The sequence below is a fragment of the Canis lupus genome, chromosome X (assembly GCF_011100685.1).
Source record: "Canis lupus familiaris isolate Mischka breed German Shepherd chromosome X, alternate assembly UU_Cfam_GSD_1.0, whole genome shotgun sequence".
In the NCBI taxonomy this organism is placed as follows: Eukaryota; Metazoa; Chordata; class Mammalia; order Carnivora; family Canidae; genus Canis; species Canis lupus.
Genome location: NC_049260.1, coordinates 42230499 through 42241575, shown reverse-complemented (window position 1 = coordinate 42241575; position 11077 = coordinate 42230499). Strand labels below are relative to the sequence as shown.

The 11077-nt window shown below is 54.4% G+C and overlaps 2 protein-coding genes across 2 annotated transcripts; one reads left to right on the top strand and one right to left on the bottom strand.

Annotated features, from left to right (window-relative positions):
* Window positions 1-376: 376 nt before the first annotated feature.
* PCSK1N (proprotein convertase subtilisin/kexin type 1 inhibitor) lies at window positions 377-6002 on the top strand. Its single transcript, XM_038586506.1, has 3 exons — window positions 377-578; window positions 4785-5257; window positions 5634-6002. Exons 1-3 carry the CDS (start codon window positions 465-467, stop codon window positions 5827-5829), a joined length of 783 nt encoding a protein of 260 aa, XP_038442434.1. The 5' UTR covers window positions 377-464; the 3' UTR covers window positions 5830-6002.
* A 1058-nt stretch (window positions 6003-7060) lies between these two features.
* Window positions 7061-10897, bottom strand: ERAS (ES cell expressed Ras). Its single transcript, XM_038586505.1, has 2 exons — window positions 10738-10897; window positions 7061-8041 (listed from the first exon to the last, which is right to left on the bottom strand). The coding sequence occupies exon 2, from the start codon at window positions 7997-7999 to the stop codon at window positions 7298-7300; it is 702 nt and encodes a 233-aa protein (XP_038442433.1). The 5' UTR covers window positions 8000-8041; window positions 10738-10897; the 3' UTR covers window positions 7061-7297.
* Between the last annotated feature and the right edge of the window lie 180 nt (window positions 10898-11077).

The following is an 11077-nucleotide window of genomic DNA, read 5'->3' as shown; positions in this document are numbered from 1 at the left end:
AACAATATATGGATAAAATCTATTCGATTCTGTATCTATGCTCACCCACAGTGGCGAGTAACTGTTTATCCAGCGAACAAAGTCTTCTATCTCCTCCTCAGGGAGGGCGGGGTGGGGACCAGACCCCTTTCCACTCCATTGAGTCAATTTTGCCTGCTTATCTGCTATGGGACCGCGAGGTCTGTTGCCCCGGCAACTGCCCTTCGACTGCCATGGCAACCGCCAGCGCCTGCTCCAGCTCACCACCTTGCCCCTCGGGCATCTCCATGGCGACGGGTAGGATGGAGGCGCTGCTGGAGCTCCCAGGCTGCGCCTGCGTGGAGTGGCGGGAGAGGGGGTGGGCAGGGGAGGGCCGGGCCCCCCGGCGTGCGCAGCCGCAAAGCTCCGCAGCCTTGCCCGCTCGCCCAGGCGCTGCGCATTTGCCAGCCAGTCCGCCCGTCCGGAGCCCGGCTCGCTGGGGCAGCATGGCGTGGTCGCCGCTGCTCGGCGGGCCGCGGGCCGGGGGCGTCGGCCTTTTGGTGCTGCTGCTGTTGGGCTTACTTCGGCCGCCTCCCGCGTTCTGCGCGCGGCCGGTAAAGGTGCGACACCGGTCGGGCGCGGGGTGGGGGTGGGGGTGGGGGTGGGCAGGAGGGTGCTGCGGGCGAGGGTGTGTGCTCGGCTGCTGGCCCCTCGTCCTCGCTGGCCCGTGCCTGCTCCTGGACGTGCGGGGACATCGGCCAGGGTGGCCCGGGGTGCAGCCGCCGGTCTGCGCCCAGACCGCGCGGGGCTCGGTCTCTGGGTGTGCGAGGATCGGCTGGCAGCCACGCCCTGGCCACCCTTGGCACCTGGCGCGGGCCGGCCTCGCCCGGGGCGCTGTCCAGGACACTAGTGCGCATTAAGGAAGGGGGTGCGCGCACGGATCTGCGTGCGCGAGATGCGATGACAGGCGTGAGAATGTGGTGGCCCTGTGAGTGCGCGTCTTTTGATGTGAGCGCTTCCGAGCGCCGGTACAGAGGTGCGATCGTGAGTCTGGGTGTGCTGTGTGTGATGCCGGCTGTGTTCTTGCGTTTGACTTGTCTCAGTGACGCCGTGTGAGTGTTTGTGAATCCTATGTTATGGCTGGCCTATGGGCGTGTCAGTGTGTGTGTGAGATTTCGTTTTTTAGGTGGGAGTGGTCTTTGCATCCACATGTGTGCATCCCATTTTGGTTCTGTTGGACTAGGATTTTGTACGCGTGTTCCCAAGGCTGTTTCAGACTGTCTCTTTATGCAGCTGTGTCATCGTGGGGAGAGGAGCCATGATGTTTCTGCTGCATTGTGTCTTTAAGGGTGGTGCATGTCCTTGCATCTGGGTAGCTTGGGCATCGTAGCCGCAGGAGCAGCCCTGTATGTGAACGTGTGCAGTTCCTTGTGTGTGGATGCGGCACGTGTGACATCCCAAGGCCTGCTAGTCCACCAGAATATATGTGAGGCTCTGATTGCTGAGTGTGTGATTCCCTAGGGGCTGAGGGGTGGTGGGTGTCCAGGGCACTTGGAACATATCATCCTCCAACTCATCAGGGCTGTCTGTGTCAAGGATGGAGGATCTTTTTATTTTTTATTTTTTTATTTTTATTTTTTAATTTTTTTTAAAATTTTTTTTAAATTTTTATTTATTTATGATAGTCACAGAGAGAGAGAGAGAGAGGCAGAGACACAGGCAGAGGGAGAAGCAGGCTCCATGCACCGGGAGCCTGATGTGGGATTCGATCCTGGGTCTCCAGGATCGCACCCTGGGCCAAAGGCAGGCGCCAAACCGCTGCGCCACCCAGGGATCCCAAGGATGGAGGATCTTAAAAAATTATTAAATATTTGATATATGACATAATATAGTTAATATACACGTATGATGTAAGGAATGATGATAATTAATAACCCCTGTGTGTATCCACCACTCAGTTGAAGAAATAGAGCGTGACCAATAGTTAGAAGCCCCTGGGGGCCGCTGCGCACAGCATCCCTCCTGCTCCATAATCATTATCCTCTTTTCTGTTCATCAATTCCTTACTTGTGTTTGTAGCTTATCACATATATATGTATGTCTAAATAATATGTTATTTCACCTTTCCTCATAGAAATGGAATCATACCAGGCATCGGGCCCTTTGTGGTCACTAGGGGTCACTAGGAAGTCATCAGGGTGGCTGCTAGTCTTAGGCCGCCTGCAGTGGCATTCTATAACTTGCTTTTTTTTTTTTTTTTTTGGCTCTGCATTGATAGTGAGATGCGTGCACCATCCACATTTCCGCATTGAAGTGTGTGGCTATAATTCATTTATCTTTATTGCTGCATAATATTTTATTTTCTTTTTTTAAAAAGATTTATTTATTTATTCATGATAGACACATAGAGAGAGAGGTGGAGACGCAGGCAAAGGGAGAAGCAGGCTCCATGCAGGGAGCCCGATGTGGGACTCGATCCCAGGACTCCAGGATCGCGTCCTGGGCCGAAGGCAGGCGCTAAACCACTGAGCCACCCATGGATCCCCAATATTTTATTTTCTGAGTATATCATCAATAAATGAGTATATTATGGTTGACAAATGCATTCTCAATATATCAGTAGACATTTGGGTGGTTTCCAGGCTTTCTCCCCCACTCTGCCCACTTCCTTGATGTCACAAATAGTGCCTATGTGATTTTTCACGAACTCATGTCCAGTATAGTGTGTACAAAAACTATAGCACCCCAGGAGTGGGTCACAGGATTTGTGTATCTTTTTAGATGTTGCCAAATTGTTTTTTTTAAGTCATGTTGGCAATTGAATTCCCACCAGCAATGTATGAGAGTTTCTGTTTTTCCCACCCCCCTGTCAACATTGGACATTATTGGGTAGTTTAAGTTCTGGCAATCTTTTGGACAAATTATGCATACTACCTCACTGGCACTTTAATTTGCATTTTCCTGATTACTAATGAGGCTCACAATTTTTCATATATTTAGTAACTATTTTTGTTTCCTTTTTAAAAAAGATTTTATTTATTTATTCATGAGAGACACAGAAAGAGGGAGAAAGAGAGGCAGAGACCTAGACAGAGGGAGAAGCAGGCTCCATGCAAGGAGCCTGGATCCCGGGCTCACGCCCTGAGCCAAAGGCAGACTCTCAACCACTGAGCCACCCAGGCGTCCCCTATTTATGTTTCCTTTTTTATGGAATACTTGATCATCAGTTTTCCCTATTTTTTAAATTTATTTTTTATCTAAATAATCTCTGTACCCCACGTGGGACTGGAACTTACGACCCCCAAATCAAGAGTCGCGTGCTCTTCCTGCTGAGCCAGCCAGGCACCCCTCCCTATTTTTGTATTAGTTTTTCTGTTTGCTTTTTACACATTTTTTTGGTATAATTCTAGATGTTCTAGGTGTTTCTTTTTCAATTCTTCACAGTCATTTTAATGGTCTTATGGTCTTTTGTTCCTTACTCATACTTTTGATACTGTCTTTTATTTCTTTTTTAAAAGATTTTATTTATTCATTCATGAGAGACAGAGAAAGAGAGAGAGGCAGAGACATAGGCAGAGAGAGAAGCAGTCTCCACGCAGGGAGCCCAATGTGGGACTGGATCCCGGGACCCCTGGGACCGCAGGATCCCACCCTGAGCGGAAGGCAGATGCTCAACCACTGAGCCACCCAGGCGTCCCTGTCTTTTATTTCTTTAAACCTTTTGAAATTGTTTCAAAACAGTCTAAATTGAAAATTAGTTACTGGGTAATTTATCCTACAGAAAGATTTACACATATGCCAAAAAATGTACGAACAAGGTTATTGATCCCAACATTACAAGAATAGCAAAAGATTGGGGGGCCACCTGGCTGGCTCAGTTGGTAGAACACCAGGCTCTTAATGGTGTTGTGAGTTTCAGTCCCATATTGGGACTGAAGTATAGAGTATATTTATATAGAGATTACTTAAAAAATAAAATCTTGGGGTGCTTGGGTGGCTCAGTCCGTTAAGCATCTGCCTTCGGTTCAGGTCATGGTCCTGGAGTCTTGTGATCGAGCCCCTTAGAGCCCCCTATCGGGCACCCTGCTCAGCGGGGAGTCTGCTTCTCCCTGGGCTCCTCACCTCACTCATGCTCTCTCTCTCTCAAATTAACAAATAAAATCTATAAAAATCAAAATATTTTTAAAAAGGAATAGCAAAAGATTGGAAACACTGTAAATGTCCATCAATCGAAGACTAGTTAAATATGTACATCCATACAAAAGGGATTCAATGCAGAGGTAAAAAAGGCAAAGAGGAGGAGAGAGAAGGAAAGGGGGGAGGGAGGGAACAAGAGAAGGAGAGGGAGGGAGGGAGGGAGGGAGGAGAAAGAAAAGGAAGAGAGAAAGATGTACTGAAAGTACTGATCTAGATATAGATTCGGAAATGCACGGTGTGGAACAGTTCGCTAACTTTTGCGTAAAACAAGTGAACGATAGGAACCTATAAAATGCAAATATGGTTCTTATAGTCCACAGCATCAATACAGACAAATCTATGGCTGTATATCCGCCATCACCACCTATAAAGAAACCCGTTCTCCAGCAGCTCTGGGGGAAATTCTGAATCACTAGGAAATTGTTGAGGAGGTTAGGGATCTAGGGGCCTTCAGCTGTCTTACGTGTGCCTGGACATATTTGGGACCCAGTGGCCTTAGGGGTGTCCGGGTATGAGGGGCCATGGTGCCTTGGCGGCATCTGGCGATGTCTGAGGTCCACCGGGCTCCCCCGGTGGGGTCCCTGGCCTGACCGCCGCTGACGTCTCCCTCTTCCCACGTCTTCCGGCAGGAGCCCCGCGGCCTGGGCGCAGCCTCGTCGCCCTTGGCCGAGGCCGGCGCTCCCCGCCGCTTCCGGCGAGCGGTGCCCCGGGGCGAGGCGGCGGGGGCCGTGCAGGAGCTGGCGCGGGCGCTGGCGCACCTGCTGGAGGCCGAGAGGCAGGAGCGGGCGCGCGCCGAGGCGCAGGAGGCCGAGGACCAGCAGGCGCGGGTCCTGGCGCAGCTGCTGCGCGCCTGGGGCGCACCCCGCGCCAGCGACCCCGCGCCGGGCCTGGAGGACGACCCCGAGGCGCCCGCCGCGCAGCTCGCCCGCGCCCTGCTCCGAGCCCGCCTGGATCCCGCTGCCCTCGCCGCCCAGCTCGTCCCCGCCCCGGCCCCGGCCGCGGCGCTCAGACCCCGGCCCCCCGTCTACGACGACGGCCCCGTGGGCCCAGAGGCCGAGGACGCCAGCGACGACACCCCCGACGTGGACCCGGAGCTGCTGAGGTGCCCCAGCGAGGGGGGCAGGGGGCGGCGCCTTCGTGGGGCGGGGCCCCTAGGAGGGAGTGAGGACCCGCACCCAGGGGCTGGGGCAGAGGTGCTTTGCCGGGGGGACTCTGGGGAACGGGACTCTTGGTCCCGGGGAGGGGGCTCCGCTGTCGGGTTTCTGGGAGGGGGGACTGGGAGGCAGGGAAACCAGAGGGTCTGGGATTGGAGGCCGGGACTGCTGGAAAGCAGTGGGCTGGGGACGCCTGGCTGCGGAGGAGGCTGCGGACGACCTGGTCCCCCGGCTGTGTGGGGTAGCAGGGCCATCTGGGTCCTAGGGCCGCGACGTTATTGCGCGGGCACGTTCTCACTGCCGCCCACTCCCGCTCTCCTGCAGGTACTTGTTGGGGCGGATCCTCGCCGGAAGCGGGGACCCCGAGGCTGTGGCTGCCCCGCGCCGTCTCCGCCGAGCCGCGGACCAGGATCTGGGCCCCGAGGTGCCCCCTGAGGGCGTGCTGGGGGCCCTGCTTCGGGTGAAGCGCCTGGAGACCCCTTCGCCCCAGGCGCCGGTGCGCCGCCTCCTGCCCCCCTGAGCCCCGGCCGAATCCTGCGCTCCTTGGGGCCCAGGACTGCCCCACCCCTACACCCCGACTGCTCCCTGTCGGCACATTGAGAGCGGCTTACCGGCTTACCGTCAGCCGCAGTTGCGGCCCTCGACCCCCAACATCCCCGCCTTTGGCTCCACAATAAAGAGATCTGAAGCAGCCGTATGCTTGTCCGAGTGGCTGTCTCTAGGGGGGCTGGTGGGCCCAGCGGTGATGACTGCCCTCAGACAAAGGCAGAGGGGCCCCTGTCCTGGTGGCACCTTAGAGTCCCCCGCCCCCACTCTGCCTCTCCTCACTGGGCGAGGCATCCATAAAGACAATAGCAGTAACCGGCCAGATCCTGTGCCCCACTCCAGAAGGCTTTGAGGACACTTCCAGAGCCTGCAGCACCGTTTTCCTGGGGTCCATCCTTCTGAGGACCAAGGGGTGGCTGAGGCCTGAGTGGCTGGAGCTGTGCTGGCTGCAGAGGCCACAGGCACACCTGAGTGCTTCCTGCTGCAGGCCAGCAGGAGCTAGGCCTTCCCAACGGACACATTCAGGCATGGGACTCCAGGTCGTAAGAGAGGGTCTTTGTCAAATCAGGAAAGTAGGGCGTATTTTACTTGCATTTGTTAGCTTGATTTGTAATATTTATTTATAGAGTAGAGGCTCGCTGTAGCTGTACTCTTACCCTTGGCCTGAAGGTATTGGGAATTATGGTGGCAGCTGATTTATGCTCACAGCCTTTGCACTGGCTATTCCCTCTGCCCCTAGTTACCTGCAAAAGTTTTTTTAAGATTGTATTATTTATTAATGACAGAGAGAGACAGGCAGAGATGTAGGCAGAGGGAGAAGCAGACTCTCTGTGGGGAATCCCATGACGGACTCCATCTTAGGACCCTGGATCAGGCCCTGAGCCAAAGGCAGAGGCTCAACCACTGAGCCACCCAGGTGCCACACCTTCAAAAGTTTTTACTCAAGTATCACCTACTCACTAGGGCTTTCCTTAACCTGTCGCTCTTTATTCCTACACTCGCTTTTAATACATAGCCTTATGTTGTATCTACGAGGGCAGGGATTTCTAAGTGTCTTGTTTGCCTCTACATCCTTTGCACCCAGAGCAGGGCCTGGCACACAGTGGCCTCTCCCCAACATTTCCTGAATGAAAGAATTCTCACAATTCAAGTAACAGTCTCCCCAGTTTCACTCCCACCCACGTAACACTTGGCACAGAGGCAGCTTTGAAGCCTGAGAACACCATTTATTTAATTTTGCACAAAATCTCTTAGCTTGCCAGTAACCGATACTATGCCCCACATTCCCAAATGCCCGTCACCAAATGAAAACCTCCCCAATAGAGGGATTCTTCTATCCCAACACACCAACAGTGTCCCACACAGCTGGTTGCTCTGGGGATCTCATGCCTAGGAACCACCACCCTGGCCTGGGGGAAGGCCACTTTTCTTGACCAAGAGCTTCAGGCCACGGAACAGCCACAGCGGCACATGGCCTTCTGGTGTCGGCTCTTATCTCCACTTGCCCCTGCCATGGCCTCCTTTGCCATGGCCTCCCGGACCTTTTGAATCTCATGAATGAGCAGGGTAAAGGCCTCTTCTACACCTTGCCGTGTCTTGGCTGAAGTTTCCACGAAGGGGGCTCCCCAGCTCTTCGCGAGGGCGGCAGCTGCAGCATGAGCATCTCCGGTGGTGGTCACAAGGTCACACTTGTTGCCCACAAGGACGAGGGGCTGGGTGTGGCGAGGGCCCCAGGTGGCCCGCATCTGCTGCAACTGGGCTAGAGACGAGGGGTCATCCAGGGCAAAGACACCCAGCACACCATCTCCAATAGCCACGCACTGGTCACGCAGGGCCCTGTGAGTGGCCTGCCCCGCCGTGTCCAGCACATTCAGAATGCAGCCCCCGTGGCCCAGGGCCACCTCCTTCCAGTAGGAATCCTGGATCGTGGGGTCGTGGTCTTCCACGAAGCACTGGTGATTCAGCTGGATGGTGAGTGCACTCTTGCCCACGCCACTCGCGCCCACCACCACCGCCTTGTACTCGGGCAACTGCTTCCTGACACTCTTGGAGGGCGCCTGAGCCCTCTGGTTCTCCTCTCGGGAGCTAAGGCTCCACGTGCCCAGGCCCAGATCAAACATGTTAGGCTTTCTTGGCAGTGCCATCCCCTAGTGGGCAGCTCAGAGGAGGAATGTGGACAGCAGGCCCTGTGAAGGGAAGAGAAAAAACAAGACAAGGGTGCCTAGTTGTGTGCAAATCACCTTCTAGTAGGCCATATATACACCTTATTTATGTTGTTTAATTTGTTTCATTCCTTCTATGTGAAGGCAGGGACTTTTATTTTATTTTAAAGATCTTATTTATTTATTCTGAGAGACAGAGACATAGGCAGAGGGAGAATCAGGCTCCCTGTGGGGAGCAGGATGTGGGACTGAATCCTGGGACCCCGGGATCACACTCTGAGCCAAAGGCAGACACTCAACCCTGAGCCACCCAGGTGCCCCAAGGCAAGGATTTTAAAAACAGCTTGATTTAGACATAATTTATATATCACAAAGTTAATCTCGTTCAAGTGCACAGTTCAATGTTTGTTTCGTTGTTTTTTTTTAATTTTTTTTAATCGTTGTTTTTTTAAAAGTATATTCATACTGTTGTGCAACCATCTTCATAATCTAATCTTAAAACATTTTCATCACCCGGAAAAGAAAGTTCCTGCCCATTAGCAGTCCCTCCTCGTTCCAGAGGGAGGGTGGGGGTTTTGGTTAGTTTGGATTTTGGATTGTTATTGGATTGTTATCACTGCTGGTCTCCAGCCCACCACCGTGCTTGTCACATATTATATGCCAAGCAACATTCCTGTCCCCAGGGAGTTTGTATTCTAAAAAGTGGAGACAATAAACCAAACAAATCAGTAAATTATGAGATCGGTTAGCCATTAACATTAGAATTTAGTCTTTCTTACGTATGCAGCATGCGGCTATTGAGAACCCACTGTGGGGCAAGGACAAACAAGTGGGGAGAATAGTTAAAGCAGTTAACAAACCCTTGGCCCCCAGGAACATGACATACTAGTCAGGAAGACTCGACACCGAGAAAGATAAATCAGTAAAAACAGATGGAAACAATAGGTGATAAACACGCAGAAAATGCTTGGTTAATGTTAGGCCTCTTTATTATTATTTAATTTTCATGCATTATTTCCAGTGTTTTCCGGCAGGCCAGGCATTGTGATGGGTGTGGGGAAGGGAGGGGGTAGGTGAGGGGGTGGAGAAGGGGAAAGAACAAAATAGACTAAAATCCCTGCCCTTGGGAGGATTAGATTCTGGAAGTGAGGAGACAATCAACAACATAAGCAAGTAAATTATCATGCAGTTTGGAGAGGATGGGCACACAGCAGGTACTCAATTAGCGTTAGCTATTAATAGCAAATTACCATTAAACTTATTCAATACACATCCAGGTCCTGGTTCAGTGTGTGGCCTCAAGAAATGCATCATAATGACTGCTACCTGGAGTCTCTCTGGAAACCCGGGGAGAATGTCAGTTTGGGGGCAGACCTTGGGTTCGAGGTATCCACAGGGAGTTCTGTTGAATTTGGAATCTGGAGGTCAGGGTTGGGGGCAGGGAAGGTCCCAGATGGGGATCCAGCTGGGAGGTCCCAGGCCCAGAGAGACTCCGGGCAATAGTTATTAGATGCACTGGCCCAGAAAGAAGGGCGGCCCTAGTGAAGAGCGGTAAACTGTGGACAGAACTCTGGGGGGAGGGTCCCCGAACACTTGGGAGACAGAAAGAGGGGGACGATATAGCAGCAAGGACAGGCGAGGAGAGAGTGAGGGCGGAAAGCAGCGAGGAGGCCACTGCCCTGGTCCAAGGCCATCCATGGAGAGGTCAGAATCTGGCATATTCCTAGATTGGAACTAATTGACAGGATTTGCTCCAACAGTAAAAGGCGGTGTTGGGGGCAGGGTGTGGAATCAAGATTAATTCTCGAGTTTGGGGTTCGGCAGCTGGGAATCTGAGGGTGCCCTGGCCCGAGACCAGGGACAAGTGAGAGGGCTCTCCCTGTCTCCCTTGGCGACCAGCACCTGGAGCGGTAAGGAGCCGCAGGAATTCTTTCCAGGGAGCTCGGCCTGCAGCAGGGGAGCCGCCCGATGGCCCCCGCAACTCTTCCCACCACTCTCGAGAGGCTACCCTTCCCTACCCACCCAGGCCACTGTCAGCGTGGAACAGGGAGGCCCCGGCAAGCGACGTGGCGGTGGCGGTGACCTGCCCGAGGTCACACAGCCCGCGAGATCAGACCAGACCAAAGGCAGAGGGGGGTCTGGCCCTTCCTGGGTGACACTGTGCCACTTTCTGTGGGTCGAGAGCTTACGAGCATCACCGTGGGGCCCTTGAGACCCTGTGACCCCACTTGGAGCCGGCTGGCCCAGGCCCATGTGGATTCGCCCGGATCCAGGGGTGCATGTTGGTGGGGGGAGGAAGGGGGCGGCGGCACCCGAGCGTGCACCCCTACGAGCCAAAACCCGAAACCGGTGCCAGACCAACGCTTCCCCTGACTCGGCCAGGGGAGGTGCAGATAGGGTCGCACGAGTTTCCCTTAAAGCTGTCCCCTGTGCTCCGGGCGGCCCAGCTCGTCCAGTTCTCCTTTCTAGGGGGCCGGGATCGCCCCAATCCCGAGCCTCGGGCCTGTAGCCCGGCTTCCTGCATGGTACAGCGACCCGCACCCAGGTCTGTCTCTTAGAGGTGGCTGAGCGAGGGGCTGGGAGTGGTCACTGGCCACTTGGAATGGGAGGAGGTAGGGGAAGGGTCCCCTCTCAACCTCCGTCGCGCTCCCTCAGCCCACAGTGGGAAAAGACCCCTGGCTCAAGCCTCAGGGGCTGGAGGCCCAGAGGCAGTGGCTCACCTTGGTCCTGGGAAAGGCTGGAGTGCTCGACCCGAACCTGCCGCAGCTCTGACAGGACAGAGGAAAAGACGCTCTCCCCCTGTCTCAGCAGGTGTGTGGTGGGGGGCGGGAGACAGGAGGGAGAACGCATGCGCAGCTGCGCTCCCAGGCCCCTACAATGGCACGCCCCCTCCCCGCCCCACCCCGCCCCGCCCTGGGGGTAGGCGTGGGGTCCAAGCCTCTGGCCAGCCACCTTGCACCAAGGAGGTGGTCTTGGGGATGCATGGAGTGAGCGGCGGGATCTGTTCCTGTACCCCCTGCTGCACCTCTCCCTTACCTTGCCCCTATCTGGGATGGGATT

What these genes read in the sequence shown, in the direction of transcription:
- PCSK1N (XM_038586506.1), top strand. Translation starts at nt 465, where the DNA reads ATGGCGTGGTCGCCGCTGCTCGGCGGGCCGCGGGCCGGGGGCGTCGGC. An exon ending in TCTGCGCGCGGCCGGTAAAG is followed by an intron (nt 579 to 4,784) that starts GTGCGACACCGG and finishes GTCTTCCGGCAG; the next exon opens with GAGCCCCGCGGCCTGGGCGC. An exon ending in GTGGACCCGGAGCTGCTGAG is followed by an intron (nt 5,258 to 5,633) that starts GTGCCCCAGCGA and finishes GCTCTCCTGCAG; the next exon opens with GTACTTGTTGGGGCGGATCC.
- ERAS (XM_038586505.1), bottom strand. Translation starts at nt 7,999, where the DNA reads ATGGCACTGCCAAGAAAGCCTAACATGTTTGATCTGGGCCTGGGCACG.